The sequence below is a fragment of the Hesperophylax consimilis genome, chromosome 2 (genome assembly GCF_061612785.1).
Source record: "Hesperophylax consimilis isolate HC1 chromosome 2, BYU_Hcon_1.0, whole genome shotgun sequence".
In the NCBI taxonomy this organism is placed as follows: Eukaryota; Metazoa; Arthropoda; class Insecta; order Trichoptera; family Limnephilidae; genus Hesperophylax; species Hesperophylax consimilis.
The window spans coordinates 34,777,743-34,799,439 of NC_142837.1; the positions used below are offsets into that span (position 1 = coordinate 34,777,743).

The 21,697-nt window shown below is 32.6% G+C and overlaps 1 protein-coding gene across 4 annotated transcripts in view; it reads right to left on the reverse strand.

Moving 5' to 3' along the window:
* LOC149425949 (uncharacterized) overlaps positions 1 to 21,697 on the reverse strand; it is a 567,412-nt gene that overhangs the window by 343,043 nt on the left and 202,672 nt on the right. The window contains exon 2 of one of the 4 annotated variants that reach the window (XM_089642448.1): positions 11,069 to 11,164. The exons of the other annotated variants lie outside the window; for them this stretch is intronic. Coding sequence (XP_089498574.1) covers positions 11,139 to 11,164 — 26 coding nt within the window. The 3' untranslated portion in view covers positions 11,069 to 11,138. Of the gene's footprint in view, positions 1 to 11,068; positions 11,165 to 21,697 lie in introns of those variants that run through there. 4 annotated transcript variants of the gene reach the window in all.

The following is a 21,697-nucleotide window of genomic DNA, read 5'->3' on the forward strand; positions in this document are numbered from 1 at the left end:
AAGTTTACCTCTAGCCCATAAAGTATAAACTCTGGTGTGCCACAGGGATCCAATTTAATGCCCTTATTATTATTTTAAATTATTAATGGTATTCGATTTCGAATGGAATTAACTAACAATTATTTTATACTTAGCGCTTCATAGAATCAACCTGTCAAGTGCTGCATGCTGAAATTTCGAAATAATAATATGATAACATTGAAACATTTTTTTAAAGAGTCAAACATTACCGAGTTACGAATTATTTGACATTATTGGAATTCCATCTACTAATATTATAATTCTTATTGCTTCCTGCTTATTTTCAATCATTAAACTTACAAAAGTTTAATGATTGAAAATAAATTTCGAAATATATTATATGTTCGAAACATAAATAAAAAGAATGAGCCGTCTTTTATTTTTTTCACTACGAGGTTTTTTGTGCCTCCTGTAAAATTTTACATTTGGTGGTTACGCATTCTACGAATTAATGCGACGATATGTAAAATGTAACTACGTGGGAAGCGAGTTTTATTAAATATTTGTCCGAGATATCATAGGAAAAATTTTATTAAAAACATAAAAAAAAAACAAATTACAAAAATATATTTAAATTAAGTAAAATATGGGATAAATAAATAAAAATACAAAACCCGTATTCTACTGGAAACGTGTTTTTAAGTTCTTAAAAAATATATGTTATTTTAAAGATAATCTCTATACATCGACTAAACTGAAATTTATTTTAAAAAGTATGAAATTCCCTCGACAGAAAAAAATCGCAAAGTACGCTGCGAAAATTAATAAAAAAACACATCTAATTCCGATATGCTACTTCTTTATGATTTTTTAAATGCTACTTCAGACATTCTAGAGGTCTCTGCTCTATTTTAAATAAGTCATTTAGTTTTATTAAATATTTTCAACTACCCCTATTAATTATAATCGTTATTTTAAGATTCTTATTTATAAATCACCCTTTCAAACAATCTTTTTAATCTTTTTGAACGCTTACCAAGGAAACTTAACCCCACGAGTGCGCGCGTCAATCACTGAAATATATTGCCGCTCGAGTAATTTCTGGCCCTTATTCAAAAGTTTTAATATATGTAAACTGATTATAGTACTTAACGTTTTTCTTATATTTTTAGGATTTATAAAAAAAATATTAAAAAATATAATCGTGCGAATTCTGCGAGTCAAAAATGGCATATTGAGACGTGCGATCACTCTATAGCTTTGCAAACTCGGCATAATGTGCCGAAAATCACTCGAGTAGTTATAAGCAGCCAAATCGAACGTTAAATCACTTTACCCGGTAAGTATCCGATACGTATCCAAGATTAAAATTTAATGCTTCTAAGAAAAACAAGTCGTTTGGTCTTACAAGTAAAATATACAAGAATTGTAGATAAATAGGTTCACATTTTCTTGAGAATCCATTAACCCAATTTTTGTCGTAATATTGAATATTGCATGTTGTTGACGGTTCGAGTATTAGCTTCCATAAATATTGTTTTAACGAAATTGGGCAGGTACTTCAAGTTGTTCTATTTTTGGGGCTGGGGTGTGCGTACTCTGATAAAGAAACAGTTGTTTGAAAGGAGGATCATCGGTGGAAAACACACGTTTATGGGAGGAAAACCAATAAGAAAGCATACGAAAAAAGGTACGATATTAGTGGAAGGTTAGAGAATGTGTTTTTATAAAAACTGTTTCTATCACTGTCGCTGTTACATTGTCATATTTATATATTGAACTTCTGTTGATGGCGTTCAAAATGAGCAACCCATCTTTCAGATATAATGCGAAAATGTGCAAGTGCAATTTAGTGCGTATCCTTAGTAAATAAAAATAAAGCTAGGTTCACAAATTTCTTTCTATTCGGAGGATTTAAATGGTGTTCAAGAGTGAATGAACAAAGAAAGGCGTGTAAAGAAAATATGTGACGAGAAAGAGAATAAAAGAAGACATAGGAGATGCGTGCGACACTTAAGTCGGGTCATTTCAACAGTAAGAATAATAGAAGAGTAGCCACTGAAAGGTGGCCAAGTTTTGGCCAAATTGTAAATACCAATACGCCCGATGGCCAAAATGAGACGATGTATTAAACTTAATGCTAAATAATGATTAAAGTTTAAACTTTATAACGAATTGGTTCACATTATAAATACTAAAAAATATGCTTTGGATAAATTGAAGCTTTTCCTATCGCGTACCTTGAGTAGAATACAAATAAAAAAAATTATTTACTCAATGTAAAATATAAATGTGAACTTAAAAAAATACAATATTATGGCTAAGATTATCTGTGACAGTTTCTCTTGATAAACTCTTTTGCGTTCTTATAAAATTGTTTACAAAATAAATAAAAACCAGTTTTGCGCTAGAAATCGAGCGTTCTTCCTCTTAAGAGGAAGCTACAAGCAAAAAATGTGTATATTCTTGGTATATCTATCGTAGGTAATAGGCATTAAAATCGCTTGACAAACGGAATCTAAAAACGTTCGATTTCAAGCAAAAAGCTGGTTTTTATTTATTTGTAAATAATTTTATAAGAAAGCAAAAAAGTTAATCAAGTAAAACTGTCACAGATAATCTTAGCTATAATACTGTATTTTTTAAAAGTTGTTTCCTTTATGCATTCATACATTTCTATTGAAAAAATATTTTTATTGTAGTTTACACTTATATTTTTTATTTAGTATTTTATTTTTTTACTTGTATTCTACTCAAGCGACTCGATAGGAAAACCTTCAATATATCATATGTACACCAATTTGTTATAAAGATTAATCAAAATAATGATTTGGCATTAAGCTTCGCCTTAATGTGAATGAAGAAAGGTGTGTGTTTAAAAAGTGTGGAAGTCCACCCTCTAGATATACCCCTATGGAGAAACAGTGCCACGTTTAGTTAGAACTTTGATTTAGATATTTACCAGTTTGGTACAGAGCACGGGATCATCTGCGTTACCAAAAGCCATGTTCTTTGAAAAATCGTGAAAAAAATTACTATCTAAGAAATACATTGTATTTCAATAACTGCTTTACTGGTCCCTGATTGTATTTTGATTGCCAATAATGACCACATACTTTCAGCTTCTGGATACACCTGTATTATTACGTTACGCTTCGTGGCAATTCGTAACATTCGCGACGCCACATAACATTGTAACTACGTTATTTCACCGAGTTACGTGACAAAATTGTTTCCTCCGGTACAATCACGGTATTACAATGAAGGCAATATTGTAAACAAATGGCTTGACCAATTTTGTTTATATAATACTGACGTTTTACACAACAAAATTTTACATTGAACAAATTCAATAAATGCTTCATTTGATGTACTTAGTGACAAGCAAACTAATCTTGTTATGAGACGATTAATCGTAAAAACTGTAATTGAATGTCCATGGATAGGAGACAAACTCCCATTCCTATGAGGGCAATCAGAAGAAGAAAAGGTGAATAGTGCATAAGATATTATAGACAATGTTCTGAGATTAAACTGAATATACTATAAAATTTTTACGCAAGAATATTATATTTTTTTTACTTAAGAAATATCATAGAACCTGCAAACAAGCCGTTTGGCAGCTTTGCATGACTTTTGTTAAATGACGCGATTGCCTCGTGTCACTCAACGGGTCGGAGATAGACTTCATTATAATATCTGTCTTTGAATACCTGTGATTCCGATGCAAGTTTGGATTCCACACACAAAAACGAGTATTCCACGAGAAAGCGTACTACAGAAGAATGTCTTCTGGCTGCATTTAGTGGGGCCCACACTATTATAGCTGATTTGCACAATAACACAGTTGGCAGAAGATCACAGGAACTTCAGGACATCAATTATTTCCCAGCGAACGACACCAGATAACCATGAAACTCCACGGCGATAACGTTGAACTGCTTAACCTAGCAAGGTCGTTGCAGAGCAAGAACTATTTGAAAACTGACTGCGTCCTTCCAAAACATCTACAAGTGAAACTTTAAGCTTAATGTTTCAAATCCTAGCACTGTCATTGACATAGAACAAATCAAACCAATTGTGAATCAATAGCATAGATAGGCCATCATGATACAACTACTTTTCCATTGTTAAAATTCTAATAATATCAAAGTTTATAATAAAAAATAATTACATTAAAAAAATCTACCAAGAGTAATCATGCGATTATTAATTTTGTTTAATAAACGTTGTGGAAATGGGTTAAAAATCAAAATGCTGTCATTATTGCATAAGTTATAATCCTAATCATAACCTTTAAAGACGAATCACTACAAATTCACCGTGCACAACAAGCTACATGTAATTTAGCGAGTAGAGTGAGTATAAATGTGAATCAGCAACCGTCTGGCATTTTAGTTAGTTTCAAAGGATACGTCAATTTTGCACCAACAACAATGTATTGTGGCGAATCATCTAGTTAATCTTGAATGCACATTCAATCACCATCACATCACAGCCACAGTATCACAGCAAACATAACCGCATCGCAATGCAGTGGCTACATGCAATCAGATTATGGCCATTCTGTACCTATGCAAGAAGAGATTTTATGTATTTATATAAAACTAAAGGTTAACTAGTGAAATTACACAGGCGTGAATATCACGCATTACCAAAACTATACACGGGAGGAATCACTAACGCAAGGTATCACCCATGGAAGCAATTGTATCAACTGGAAATACACATTTATTTATTTATTAACGGACATCGTCCAAATTACAAAATAATAACACGAATAAAGTAAAATGAAAAATATAGGAGTAGACAAAGGTACATGAAAGCAAAGACATATGGTAGATATAATATAAGAAAATAAAGTGACAAGTCGAATCAAGTCAAGAATACGCCGTGGGTCAGGACCACAGGACACTTATAATATTCCGTCACTTGTTTAGCGACTGGCAAAAATCATTTAGGCTTATCCCAAAAAAGTTAAGGTTTTGACTTTAGTTGACCAGTCTAAACATTCTGGACAATGGTGAATAATATCCATAATTTGTCGAATGATGGTTGAGGAAGAGCAGTGCATTATTTCTGAGTCTTTGCGAGGGGATATTGAAGGGAATGAGTTGCAGTAGAGTAGGTGAATCAATAATACCATTTATAATTTTGAAGAAGCAAATGGGGTCATTTCTTTCCCGACGGACTTCCAAAGGAGAGAGGTTTAGAGGTAGTTCAATTTCATCATATGAGTATTTGCCTTTTTCTAAACCTAGCCTCCTAGCAATCCCTCTTAAGAACCGATGTTGAACAGATTCAATGCGTCGAATGTGGATAGAATAAAAAGGAGTCCAAATAACACAAGCATATTCAAGATGGGGGAAGTCCGAAGTGGTTCTAGTGATGAAACCAAGTAGTTTGAGGGAAAAAAATAAAATAAAAATACATATAAATTTATTTTAAAAATACACATATGATAAACGCCAAAAATATGATGGTGCTCTTAAGTGGATAAACCATAAGCTATGTTCCCATGCTCGTTCATGTTCGATGGTTATATGCTTAAGTATGTATCTACTCACTCGATCCATTTTTTGTTTGACATCGAGCCTACGAATCGATGCGAAAAAGATTCAAGGACCGTAATTTTGCTCGATGTTCAAGAGAAATTTACGATTTGACTGAGCGTCTTTATGGTATATCTACGGCATTTTGTGGTGAGCAGCATAGTTTCAAGTCAACATGTTCGATCAAGCCTAACTGTCGAACATGAATATACTGTGACCTTAGGTATAGAGCGTCAATTCATTTTTTGGGTGTTTTTCAATAGCGTGTAACATATTACATATTACTATTCGAGATAGTATTAAAATACAATAATAAATAATGCATGTTATGTTATTCAAATTTATTTAATTACCTATTACGTGTGAGAAATGTGGAGATCCGCAAATAACGCAAAGCTGATGTAAGCGTAGTATGAGTAAGATCAAGAAGGAGACGCTTAGATGGTTTGGGCATGTACAAAAAGGAGTTAAATAAGAATATATGACGCAAATATGAATGGGAGAAGAAATCGGGAACGCCCGAAGAAGACATGGCACGATCAAGTGAATCAGATACTTGAGTCTTGTCAAGTGTAAGAATATTAGAAGAATATGTATGAATGTGAATGAGGCAATGAGTGTGTGCCAAGACCGAATTATTTGGCGGTCCTCTATGCCTTCCTTTGTGGGAAAACGGTGTGATGGTTAGTTATTTATGTATTACAATATACGTACTACATCATTAGGTCACCTGGACGAGTATCTACTTCGTTTATTTATTGAAAGAACAATAATTCCTTCTAATGCGTTCATAACATTATTGTAAATGAGGTACATTATAAGCTCAAGTAAGGCTAAAGTATTTACTTAAGTAAGGCTAAAACGCTATTAACATTAATGTGTTTGCGTCTGGTTCATTAATAATTTAACTATCCAATGATTGCGTACAATATCGACTATACATCTTTAATTAATATTCTGAGGGAATAATTTATAAGTTTAAAGGGCTCACCTAAATGAAGGTAAAGGTTGTCACATAAATATTTTGTGACAAGTGTAGTTCTTGCCTAATTGGGGTTATTTTGTCTATGGTGTTTTTTTTTTAAGTTTGGCAATATTTTTTAAGGAAGAAGGGAGAGTTTTTGTTTATGGGCACTTCCTCCCCGGTCTGTTTGGCCAGCGGCTCGGTTTTCCAGTCACTCGCCATTTAAGGTGTTTTAATCTGAGTTAATCATGTGATTAGAAGTTATTCTTATCTTTTAAAAGGGACGCGGGGTGTTTTTCCTAACACGAATAGTTCGTGTTGGTTATTATTTTTTAGTGGAGGTTATGAAACCCCGCTTTTTATCGAGTGTTGGCCGGTGGTCATGTTTGTAGTACTCGTGTTTCGGACTTGAAACCGCAAATAGATTGGTCCTAGCTGTGGCTAGAAGTTTATGGCTGATTATCCCCGCGTCGCGAAGGGACGGATTGCTGTTCCCGAAGTCTGTAAGACGAGTCTGGTTGGTTACCACGTGATGCGGACTTGAAGATCCTACCGGCGCACGTTGAAGGAGTTGCGTCCTCCTGTTTCCACTAAGTGAAGGATGTCCTGGCTTCCGTCACGGGTCTGTTCCCCTCTACCGGAGTCAAGTTTTCGTTCGCCACCCGTTGTTTTCCCTACGATTCTCGACCACGTAAAGTTAGCTTAGTTTGGTTCAGGAATCCATCTGGTATGTATCTACTTTTATTCCTATTGTTACATTGGTATCTTTTACTCCTTGTTGTATTTTTGATGGTTTCATTATAATTTTGATTAAGTACTTATTCTTTTCATTTCTGATTTCCCACCTTACTTGACAGAAAATTAACCCTACAATCTTGGGATTGAGTTCTTTGCTCTACCGTTTTTGTACCCTCTAATTGATCCTGTAGATCTCACTATTACTTATAAACATTGGAATGCTCCTACATTACATTGGCGTTCCATCTTATCCTACGTTACAAGGTTTTAAGAGCAGAAAACCAACAATCTTTACAATAACAGCAAGGATTATTTAAGTAGGTAATCGCGGCGCGAAAGGAGTAAGTTATTTTGATTGGCGCGTTTAAACGTAGCGCGTAGTATACTGACTGAGTACCTTCTCGCTGTCGCTTATATAAGGCGCCAACACGATTCAAGTTGCACCTACATAAGAACGTTCCCAAACATTCTAGTTGCTATGGCAACAAACATTGCCACCCGTAACGCTGAGCAACGGCCGAAATTTCCAGTATGTTCTATGAAGGCCTAGGTACCTTAGCGCTTGGCACTGTGTACTAAGCAATACTTGACATCGTCCGACTCGAATAGTGGCGTACCACTACAATTATTTAGATTTGATGTTAATCTTAGTATTAGCATTTGATTTTTATATTTTTTTATACATGTTATCCATGTATTATGTTACAGTTACACACATAAACTGTTAATTTCCTATAATAAATTATAAAAAAATAAATTTTACGAAAAGTAATATCAGTTTTGGTTGTAAGTATAGATTTATTTATTAAGTTAAAAGCAATAAACATGTACCACCACCTTAAATTATTATCATTAAAATATTATTGTTCACTACCTAAGTAACATATTATTCTTCCGTAAATACTATTTGGTTTTGCTGAATTATCTTAATTTAACAGTTTATTTTTATTAAATGTGTTTTTTTTCTTTCTATCGGTTGTTTTAAGGCTATCGAGAATGAGATTGTATAGACATATGTTTTATTTTTTTTAAATTGTAAATCTGGAGTCATCTCCCAACTGCGCAATTCTACTGACTCAAAAGAAACCCTGTGACACAACACAACATTTATCTTTCATTGTCTCACTACCAGATCCCCAAATATATAAATATAATACATTGATGGGTATAACCTTCAAACGATATTAAAGATAAGTTGTTCCAATAAAATATTGAATACTGATTTGTCTAAAAAGTCAATCGGTATCCCATATAATAAAAAAATTGGATATGTTATCCGAGACACTATCTAGGTTACAAACCAGTTATTTATAACTTTGTAATCATTTAAAAGATAGCTGCCAAAAATATGGGAATAAGACAATATTGTTAATTCTGAATTTAAAAAATGACGTTTAATAATTTGGTCCCAATGGTCTATTAGTTAAAGACCTCGGTCGATGTTTTGTTTAGATTTATTAGTTGATGTATTCTTCTCCAGTGATATATTTTTCAGCTTAAAAAATACTTTCATTTTTTCAGTAAGCTTTTATGCGAGTTGTCTTTTGTCGAAAATCTGATTCAATGATTCGAACTTTCACTAAGTTTCATCTAGATTTTTGCCCTCGGTAAAATAAAGTCAAATGGGGATAAAAACTTTAGTTAGGAAAGATTTTTGAGTACTTAGTGAAACTGTTAGGAGAGAACGGAACAGTTTTGTTTGAAAGGATTCTGAAACCCACCTTGAAAGGAAGAAAAGGATCCTTTTAATGTCCTTAAATTCTCTCCATTTTGGTTTAGAGTTTATTCCCTCAAAAAATGTAATATCGCTAATGGCTTGGCGTTTTTTTTTTAATTTTTTCTTTATTCAGTGACATGGTTATCACAATTATTATGTATGTTATAGAACCATTAAGCTAGGCACATTCCCGTGTTGTGGTGGTCGATTATATATACAGTACAATTAAAATAATATATCAAGTACAAAATATAGAAGAAATTAAAAAAAAATTGTAGAAAGTATATAAGGAGTATAGAGTTTAAGAGAATATATGTAGTATACAAATCAATTTACGAAATCAATGTACTAAAAAGAAATGGTTTGTATTGTAAACGGCCGCTTACGAAAATCTAACTGAGTGATTGCTAAGTTCAAAAGTAGATCAATGGCGCAATATCGGTTTCACCATTGCTGCAGAGTGCAATAATTATTAACGCTTAAAGGTTCACTGAATTAAATTAAACATTAAAGAATATAATATTAATAAATCTAAACATAAGAAGAAACAGAACAAGACAAATAAAAACGAAATGGTAACGGTTTCAACTAAGAATCGAACCCAGGATCTCTGCCTTGCCGGGACAACGCCTCTATCCACTCGACCATTGAGACCTAATTATTTTATGTATTTTTTATCGATCTGTAATTAGTAAGAATGTATTTGTGTCGATTACGTTTCGCACCGTTAAAATTACTTCGGAGTAGATTTCTCTGGAATAAGATAATAACTAAAGCTTAAGGCGATGCACTACGTCGTGTAATATTTTAAATTGAGCCGCTATCAATAACAACCCTTACGTAGATGGCGATAAGGTTTAAATTCCCGCTTAACACCATTAACCTGTTTTGATTTATGCAAGAAAAAAACATGGCCAAAAATTGCCTTTTATTTTATTTTGTGGATGTTCAGGCATAAACATTTAAATTTTTTTCGATCATTTTATAAATAATCTAATTTGCCACATTATACAATAAAATCATAACCGAAAATGGGTTCGTAAGTAGGAGATTTTGAACTTAAAAGTAGTTTTCATAGACCTTATACATTATTTTTTTCTGGGCTTATAAAAATACTTATCAAAAAATACTCGATTATTTCAAAGGGTAGGCTATGTATTCTACTCGCAGTATTTAAAAAGCATCTGAAACATTTCTAGGCGATAAAATTTTCAAACCAAAAACACATGATTTTGCATTACTACGTATAGCATCGCCTTAATGTGAAATTATTATTAATGATTAATCTTTACTACGAATCCTTTTACGCCATGAATACCTAAAAATATATGTTTTTGATAAATTGAAGTTTATTTTATCGAGTTCATCTAAAATGATATTGTTAATTAGTTTGTAAAAAATATAAGCGTAAACGACTAAAAATATTTTTTTCTCTAGAAATCTATAAACACGATGATAAATTGAAGATTATCCTATCGAGTTAATCTAAAATAACACTGTTAATTAGGTTGTAAAAAATATAAGCGAAAACGAAAAAAATGTATTTTTCCTTAGAAATTTATAAACGCAATGATAAATTGAAGATAATCCTTTAGAGTTAACCTTGAATAACATTGTTAATTGGGTTGGAAAAAAAATAAGCATTAATGACTAAAAAATGTATTTTCCTTAAAAATCTATAAACGCAATGATAAATTGAAGCTTATTCCATCGAGTAATATAAAATAACATTGTTAATTAGGTTGTAAAAAATATAAGCGCAAAAGACTAAAAAATATGTATTTTTCCTTAAAAATCTATAAACGCAATGACAAATTGAAACTTCAATAATATTGTTAATTAGTTTATAAAAAATATACAAACTATTTTTTTCCTTAGAAATGTATAAACGCGAATAAGAAACAACTTTTAAAAAATAAAAATTTTATGGATAAGATTATCTGTGTCAGTTTCCTTTGAATAAATTTGTTCTTCAATATAAAATATTCACAAAATATATTTTTTTAAAACCTTGATCGCGTTAAAATCAACCTATTTTAAATCCGTTTGCCTAGTGATTTTTATGCATATTACAAGACTCACTAAGTTTTGTGTATTTAATCAATTTAAACATGCAAAAAAATAGACGAAATAATACAAACAGGTACCTACCCCAAATGAGTGTAAATAGATCTCAGGCTCCGATATATGAAACACTGGCGTGGTGTTACAAGGGGGAAGTATCTTTCTTACCTGAAACAAGAGGAAAAAATCAGATTTAGGACAAACTAACTAACTAACCATCACGCCGTTTTCATGGTAGGCAGAGAGGACGGACCGCCAAACAACTCGGTCTTGGCAAACACCCCTTGCCTCATTCACATTCATACAACGTGGTGCTCGGGCGTCCCCGACTTCTGCTACCATTCACATTTGCGTTATATACAGGGTTTTCGATATTTAATCATAAAATATCAATGGTTTCGTTGCTTGTGTGGCACGTAGCGCCGTCTTGTTGAAATTAAACGTTGTCCAGATCAATACCATCCAATTCCGGCCATAAAAAATCATTAATCATCTCTCGATAGCGCAATCTATTCACCGTAACTGTTGCTTCAGCCTCATTTTCAAAAAAGTAAAGTCCAATGACTCCGCCAGACCATAAATCCCACCAAACAGTCACACGTTGAGGATAGAGAGAATTTTCAACAATAACTCTTGGGTTTTCCGAGCCCCAGATGCGACAATTTTGCTTGTTGACGAAGCCACCGAGGTGGAAATGGGCCTCATCACTCAAGATGATTTGCATTTGATTCACTCAAGTGAATTTTAATAATTTCAATGCGTTGTTGAAGCGTGTATCGTTCCATTTTTATTAATGGCGTTGTTTCTACTTGTCAAATGTCAAAAAATGACAGCTTCAAAAGTAACATCTACAGTAATAGCGGGCTATTCAAAATAAAACCTCTTATTGGAAAACTCTGTATATTACAAACATAATATTCACAATATTATGTTTGTATTTTTCTGTTAATTTTATAATCTCAAATATAAAAGTTACAAATCAATGTACACCATAATAAGTATGTATAGTTGTAATGTGTAAACTTTCCTAAATAAAGATATTATTATTATTATATTCTCTTTACATTCTTTTCTTCGCTCATTCGCTTTACATGCCCAAATCATATAAGCGTACCTTTCTTAATCTTACTCATTACGCTTACACCTGTAGTCTAAATTAATTTTATATAATTAATAAATCAAATGTCATACACAATTATCAAATCATGGCGAAACTCAAATCGTTTACAATTTTAACGAAAAAATCATGAATTTTCACAAATTAAGTATATTTACAAACGATAAAAGCGGAATTTGATTTATAAAAATAGTGAAAACACATTTTATTTCTATCAGAAAATAATTGATCGTACATTTTTTCAAACCCTCCGAAACCGTTATCAAATCAATTATCCCAGAAGAACAGAAGTTGAAGCGTCCAATTTAACGAACTAGACGTTAAAAACCCTGTGGATACATAGAAATACAAATTCACGTAGAAAGTTCGTTTCTAAACACAATAAAATAATTATTTCCCCTTGCGTGCCCCTCACGTTTCACGTTACGTTAGTGAGGAACGTAAATCACGTAACCGTAGTAGACGTGGACAGGTCGTACCTATTATTTGATCGGAAAAACGTAGTTTTGATAACACAAATTGTTACAACGTTACTTCGGCAGACACGTGGGCTTATTTTGCGGTTAAAAGAAAATTAAAAATTTAAACTAGTACCTATTATTAGCTTACTACGTGTTCGCACTGTAGTGTAAGTATATTGCCATTATGTTGCTGAAAAAATATACATTATGCGAATGTATTGCTAAACTATACTACAAATCCAACAGGAACTAATTAATAGGAAGCTACATGCCAAAAATGTGTATATTCTTGGTAAAAATTGCTTGACAAACGGAGTCTAGAAATGTTCGATTTCAAGCAAAAAACTGTTTTTTATTTATTTTGTAAATAATTTTATAAGAAAGCAAAAAAGTTAATCAAGTGATACTGTCACAAATAATCTTAGCTATAATAATGATTTTTTTAAAGCTGTTCCCTTTATGCGTTCATAAATTTTATTGAAAAAAAAATTTTTTTAGTAGTTTGCATTCATATTTTTTGTTGAGTAATTTATTTTTTTATTTGTATTTTACTTAAGCGAAGCGATAGGAAAACCTTCAATTTAACTAAAACGTATTTTTTGGTACTCATAATGTACACCAATTCTTTGTAAAGATTAATCTAAATAGTGATTTGGCATTAAGCTTCTCCTTAATATAAGGGTGTACGAGGTAAAAGTATTTGTTTTTACGATTAAAGGTGTAAAATAATTAAAAAAATATAACAAAAAATACAATGATGTATGGTAACATACTAACAGGCAAATCACAACACAAAGATCTAACATAGGCAGTTTGGCTAATTATACATGTCAGTTAAAATCTTTATTAAATAGTATAAAAGTCACTATCCGCGTCTGTCTGTTTGTGCGTTTACTTTTTTTAAACTGCACAACGGATTTTGACAGGATTTTCACTATCATTTAGAAATTTTCTTCAGGAAGGTTTATGTATATAATACATGCATATTATATTTATGGAAAGTCGAGATAAATCGATGTTTTAATGAACAAGTCAAAAAAATATATTGTCGGGCGCTTTCATTGTTACGCTGGCTAAACCTCATAAAATACATAAAATAATTTACTACGGAATTGTAATTGACCGCTGCTGGTTGAAATCCCGGAGTGCGTATGTAAACTTTATTTGATTAATTAATAATATTTCTCAAATTCACTCATAAAAAATAATATATAGTATATTTACAGTACGTTCCAGAGCGGAAGGTACTCTCAGTATTGAAACGTTGCTTGAAATGGCTTCGGTCGTGTTTGGTATCCAGATGCGAATAGCCAGGTACTCCTCCACCTTCCACTTTCCCTTCCCACTACCATCAGCCTCACAAAATACCCCCCATAGGGGATGTCATAGTTTCATTGGCACCACATTGTGCGGTTTCACATTAAAAAAAAAACAATTATGGCTAATCATTATAATGATGAACTTAAGATAAAATAAGATATTAGTCGTGAAATCAATGTATACTAATATATAGGTAATTAGAGACAGTATATAAATATAAAGATTACAGTCATGAAATCAATGGATACTAATATATAGGTACTTAGAGAAAATATATCAATATAAAGATTACAGTCATGAAATCAATGGATACTAATATATAGGTACTTAGAGAAAATATATCAATGTAAAGATTACAGTCATGAAATCAATGGATACTAATATGTAGGTACTTAGAGACAATATATCAATATAAATATTACAGTCATGAAATCAATGGATACTAATGTATAGGTTCTTAGAGGCAATATATCAATATAAAAATCGCAGTCATGAAGTCAGTGGATACTAATATATAGGTATTTAGAGACAATATATCGATATAAACATTACAGTCATGAAATCAACGTATGCTTAGAAACAATATATCAATATATATTTTTTTAAATCTACTAACCACTTTATCATCATTTCTTTGAGTGCATTTAAATTCTCTTTTTATATGCAATGACATCACATTAAATATTGTTGGTACAAGATAATTTAATGTTCGATGCAAATATTCATTTAAAATTTTTGGAATCGCCTTAATTTTTACCAAATCTTTGCTCTCTTTTTTTTTATTTTTATAGTGAATACCTCACAAGAGTCCCAACTGCTCCCGTCTGGAGCCAGTGAGACTATGGCATCCCCAATTGGGGGATGTTGTGAGGATGAAGGTAAGTGGGGAAGGGAAAGAGGAAGGTGGGGAAGTACCTGGCTATTCAGATCTAGTCAGTAAACACGGCTAAAGCCATTTGGAGCAACGTTTCAATTCTGAATGGTGGTCTTACACCAGGGCGATACTGGTAGTATCTTCCACTCTGGAACGTGCCGCAAATATACTTTATATTATTTTAATTAATTAATTGTGAAATAACACAAATTAATCAAATAAAATTTATTTGCGCACGCCGGGTTCGAACCCGCGACCTTCGGAATGGCAGTCCAATGCGTTACCACTGGACTATGCCGGCCGTCACGGCCGGCCGGCCGCTCTCTACTATGTTGCTAGAACTACTTTTTCTTTATAATAATAGTTTCACAATCTACGTTACTGATGGTCACTGTAACTAAAGACTTTGCCTTTAAAAGGAAGAAGTATGGAAAAAGTTCTCATTTCTCAATCAGTCTCCTGCCGTTCGTTTCAAATGTCTCTAGTTTCGCTGATTGTTATCACTTTTCACCTACAAGGTAACATTTCTATTATTATAAGCCTTTTAAAATGGCACACTAAGTGACATGAAGTAATTATGCGTAAATTTGCGCTTCATTCCTTTGTGGCTACTCAAATTCCGGAGGCTATCGAAGTTGGGAAAGAATTTGTTCCAAATCAAATAACTTCCAACGGCAGATTAATACAATCGAGTTTGGACGAAGTATTTTGTAGGGTTAAAGTTAGTTGATTGGGGTTTAACTTTATTTAGTTTGAATTCCGTAATTAGATTTTAATAGTTATCAGTAAAATAAACACATTTTAAGGGGGTCTACAATAAGCGAGTAGAATTCACAATGGTTTTTATCGGGGTTCAAAATCGCTGACATTTTAAATCTGTACATTTATTTTATTTTAATTTGTGAAGAGAAATTTTGATAAATCTTAAATTATGTACAGGGTTTTCCAATAAGAGGTGTTATTTTGATATTCAATCGTTAAAGATCAATGGTTTCGTTGCTTGTGTGGCACGTAGCGCCGTCTTGTTGAAAGTAAACGTTGTCCAGATCAATACCATCCAATTCCGGCAGTAAAAAATCATTAATCATCGATCGATAGCGCAATCCATTCACCGTAACTGTTGCTCCAGCCTCATTTTCGAAAAAGTAAGGTCCAATAACTCCGCCGGACCATAAACCGCACCAAACAGTCACACGTTGAGGATAGAGAGGCTTTTCGACAATAACTCTTGGGTTTTCCGAGCCCCAGATGCGACAATTTTGCTTGTTGACGAAGCCACCGAGGTGGAAATGGGCCTCATCACTCAATATGATTTGCATTTGATTCACTCAAGTGAATTTTAATAATTTCAATTCGTTGTTGAAGCGTGTTTCGTTCCATTTTTAATAACGACGTAGTTTTTACTTGTCAAATGTCTAAAAATGACAGCTTCAAAAGTAACATCTACCGAAATAGCGGGCTATTCAAAATAACACCTCTTATTGGAAAACCCTGTAATACATGTGGGTATCACTATATCACATACTTACTAACTATCATCGCCAGATTTTCAAGTTCTGTAAAGGTTCTATTCAAGTTATGTAATTATTTCAGTTGTGTAAAACAACTATCCAATAATGATATAATAACAGAACATGAATAGAAACTTCACATGACTTGAAAATTGACTTTGATATTTGATGAATTGTTCAAATTCTGTGAACAACCCGTTCTTCCTCATTCAAAGTCTTTTCCTCATTAGACAATTGAAATATATGGAAAAAGGAAAAAAAAAACATTACATCTCTTTAATAAAAAATTAAAAAATATATATATTAATTTTACCGACGATTGAACCTTCCTATCCAAGAACTAGAGTCGACAACTCTACTAACCTCGCCAAACGCCGATGGATAGGACAGACATTTATTTCGTATATTAACTGCTGTAATGTTATCCGATTTAAGAGAAATAAGTATAAATCTGCGGGTGTGTACGTAATTGCCACCATGCCTAGAAAGCATTATTATCGACAACGAGTCTATCTGCTGAGGGTCAGCTCGATCTGATACCAGAAAGACGATTAATTTCAAATTCCAAGATTTGCAACCATTCACGAAAATAAAAGTGAATTTAAAATACTATTTTCTTATGATGGGTTGTTTCAGAGAATTTGAACAATTCATCAAATTTCGAAGTTGATTTTCAAGTTCTGTTATTATATCATTATTGGGCAGTTGTTCACAAAACTTGAATGGTAACAGAATTTGAATACAACATTCACTTCAATTTGATGAAATTTTCTAATTCTCTGAAACAACCCATCCTTAGTGTAAGACAGATATGTCGATATTTAAAGGATTGATAGTTCTCGACGAAATGCGTCTGAAAGCGGAACATGATTGCAAAGAAAATCCAGACAGAAGAGATTGGCGAATTTCTTAACGCCAAAACCCGCACATGACTGTTCAGGTGTCCTACAACAAATAAAAGACTTGATGTTAAAGCAATATAACATTTAAATTATTGTGTTACTATACCTACACATTGTACAATTATGTAAAACCTATTCACAACTAAAAAAAAGTAGCAAAATTAAAAAAATAATTTTCTAGATTTGTAAAGTTTAATGGTGATATTTGAGAAGTATTGGTATGAAAATTATCCAAAAATCCTTGTATTAATTATTACTTGTGGCTTTCAGAAAAAATGTTTTTTTAATAAGGGAGTTCTAACAACTTTTAATCAAACGCGTTCCACAAGGGTGAGAAAGGAGGCACCTGGTTCGAATCCCATAGAAGTAGATGAGTATTTTGGGTCCTTACATCTACAGCAGTTTTAGGCTTGACCTCTGACCCAAAGGATGTTATTATTAAGGGTTTCCTGAAAGGTTGGCAGATGTTTTTGGACCCAGATTAAAGCAACGCCATGCATTCGTGAAAAGGTTTTTTCAATTTATTTTTGAAATATACGAATACAGCACTAGATAGGTTACTTATATAAATGTATTACTATATCCAACCTTTTACTGGTGGAATGCTGGAAAATAAATATTATTTTTCTAAGGAATGATTACGTAGTTCAATTTAAATAATGCGTCATCGATTCTCGTAGAAGGTTACAGTGGGTTTTACATGTTATTTTGTCAAAGTGCCAGGTCTTGGTATTTCTGATTGTTTCATAAATATACATAACCGCACAAGAGCCCCAACTGCTCCAAACCATCTGGAGCCAGTTAGAATGTGACATCCCCATTTGGGGTATATTGTGAGGCTGAAGGTAGAATGAAGAGGAAGGAGATAGGGGAGAAGAAGGTGGGGAACTACCTGGCTAAAGCTATTTAAAGCTGTGTTTCAATTCTGGATGGCGGTCAAAACCCTTACATTATTTTTAATTAATAAGTTTTTAAATAGCACAAATTAATAATTTTTTTGGTCTAGTCGAGACCACAGACATTCAAATTAATAGACGAGCCAATCAGGAAAAGGGACAAAGTCAACTTGAGAGCGGGAGGCGGCGTGATCGTCCCACTTTCAGTGATTTGTCAATTAAAAAAAATCTGACAGTATACAAGCAACTCGCATTGTAATATCACCATTCAGTCCTCGAAAATAAAGTCTGCTTACGAACTACTAGTCCATTTTTTAAAAAGGCGCTCAAATTGCTGGCTAGGTAAAAAACTTTACTACATATCAGATAAACCAAAGTTCGGACTTGTTTCCAAAATTTCATATTTTGTTACACTATTTAGTTAGACACTTTTACCAATGTGTCATAATTTAGTCGCTTCACGCCATTTTAGCGTCGCTACACAAAGTAATTAGTTTAAGGCGATGCACTACGTAGTAATGCTAAATCATGTGTTTTTGGTTTGAAAATTTGGTCGCCTAGAAATGTTTCAGATGCTTTAAATAAATACCGCGAGTATAATACATTTTGGCCTTTAAAATAATAGAGTATTTTTTACATACGTCTTTTTATAAGTCCATAAAAAAATAATGTATAAGGCCTATGAAAACTGCTTTAAAGTTCAAAATCTCCTACTTACGAACCCATTTTCAGTTGTGATTTTATTGTATAATATGGCAAATTAAGTTATTTATAAAATGATCGAAAAAAAATTAAATATTTATGCCTGAACATCCACAAAATAAAATAAAAGGCACTTTTTGGCCATGTTTTTTTCTTGCCTAAATCAAAACAGCTGGATGGTGTTTAGCGGGAATTTAAGCCTTATCGCCATCTACGTAAGGAGTGTTATTGATGGCGGCTCGATTCAAAATATTACACGACGTATGGCATCGCCTTAAGAACGAACGTTCAGATCCTGCGCAAAAAAGTCCCACAATGGACAGCGCTACAAACCTTTGCATTACTCATACTTTAGCGAATTTCGGTAAAAAAACGAGTGATGTCATAGTTTATTCAAAGCATTTTTGAACCGTCTTGGTGCCAAAAATATGATCACGTGGTTTGCATCCAGCTCGTCGAAGTGATACCCAGATTTCATGTAAGGGCATGTCTATTAATTAGAATGTCTATGGACTAACCTTATAAATAATAATACAAATTAAAATTTTAAAAGAAACTGTTACTTTTGGTGAACAACTAGTTTACTTGAATATTCGTTTGACATACATACATACTTTCGTATGTTGATACTGATAGAATTTTATTCAGTACGTTCCTATAAATTATAAAAGATAAGAATAAGCGTTATGATGTGATCTCTGTTACAGTTCTACGAATTATCAACGAAAATGTAAAAAAAATGTTGTTTACAATAATAATTGTTATTAAAAAGGGAAAACGAATATAATAATAACTCCGCTAAATAAAGCAGCGGTAACGTACCGTTTTTTGACAAGACATGACAAAAAGTGTGCCCAATTCATAAAACAATTATTCGCATCACAGATAAACCTAGCCGGGATGCGATCGAAACTGGAGGAAAGCGACAACAAGCTTATACAGGCAACAGTGAATACAAAGTCTTAGCCGCTTATGGGGATTTTGTGCAAGAACTGTACCTCCTATTTGCCATCACAAAAATTGTCCTCAAAATAAAACATATTTTTCAGATTGATGAATTCACCACCATAAATAATATTGCCCGGGCTTTACACCAAGTTTTTCGAAAAAGATGTAGGGAGCAATTTTTTCCTTACTTTGAACATCAAATGCCCAAATTTCAGCAATGAATATCGAAATTCTTCGTTGAGGGTACTAGTCATAGTCGCTTTCTTCTGTTTGAAGGTCACGCGTGCAAATTTTCAGCAATCTTGGAATAAAACTATAGATTTATATATATAAAAAAAAAACAAAGACAGACTGCGCAACTATGCCGCCACGGATACTCATCTTTATAGAATAATAACAATTCCCCCAAGGGCGTTGTACATACATATTCATGGAAACTGGAAACTATTATATGAAATGTTTTTTTCCAATAAAATTATTTTTTTTCCGTCTATGAATGAGCAGTGTGTACCATTCTCTCGTGTCACTTGTTCACCTTCCCTGCATTACAGTAACGTGACTAATGATTATTCAATGTAAATATTGGTGTCGACTTACATTGTCCACATTCTACATAATAATGCGTACATATTTCACTTCCTATTTTTCAACAAAACTTACACGCAATGGAAATAACATCATTATATACAAAACCATTTCATTAACCCTTTAACGGGAAAACCTTTTTATTTTTTTGATTTTTCTTCTCATAAATATTTTGACATGTTTTTGACTATTATACTAACTTATTTAGTAGTTATTTATAATTACTAATCATAATTTATTTATTATTAATTTTTTATTAAAATATATATACACATACATTTAATGAAAGAGAAAAACACAGAAATTATACAATATATTACGATGATAACTATTAAAAAGCAAGATAAATACAGAATCCTGACGTATTTTTGTAATATCATTTATAAACAAGATGGACCAAGGTGTGAACCCTGTGGCACTCTAATTAGTGCATTATTTTTTTCTGATTTCGAGAGGAATTATTTGATTTATTTTAACAATTTGTTGTGTACTAGTAAGATTTTAAATTAGGCTAACATGAAAAAGACACAAATGGTTTTAGCGAACTTCTCCTAATCAAATTTAACATTTAATTAAATAAAAATCAAATTATTTAATAATATATATATTTCAGAAAAATTCAAATTAAATTATGTATCTATTAGAAATGTTTAGTTTCTGTTCTTGTTCTGAAATTTTCTATATAGTTTAAATGTAAAAAAATCTTTTCAAAAGCATTAAAACCAAGAAAGGTAAAAATACTCCGGTACGTAGTCAAGACCGATGACAGTCGTTTGTCGTGTAAAACCCCCTACAGACCAGTCAATTTGGTTGGTTCAACCGTCGTGTGTCAACCGTTCAGTGTTGCGTACAGACGACGCGATGGTTGATTCAATTACTTCAGTTGCTACAAGCAGCATGCCTCCCACTTTATATAAAAAAATTAAGATTGCTCTAGCCGCTACGTTAACTATTAATACGAAAAGAAAAATACAAACGTGGGCAAAAAATCGCTCATGGAAAAAAAAAATATAGTCATATGATGCTACTAAAAGAATGAAAATTTAGCTTTTTGCGGTTTTATTTCAATAAATAAATGTGAACTGGTCCATGGATCACAAGAACTTCGTTCCTAACATCTCTATCAGAATACATCTTGCTTGTAGTATCCCACAAGCAAGTTATGAAATACTTATATAATATCAAAAAAATCGGTCAAAACTTCACGTTCCTTATCCAAGCATGATATTTTATTTATTTTTATTCGTTGAATGTATGCTCACAAACAAACGCTATGCACGACGATTCCCTCGGCAGACTGAGAAAAGTTGGATCAACGGTACAACCGCGCTGGACGATTGGACGGATGGATGGTTGAATGGTGGTTGGATGCTCTGGCGGTACAA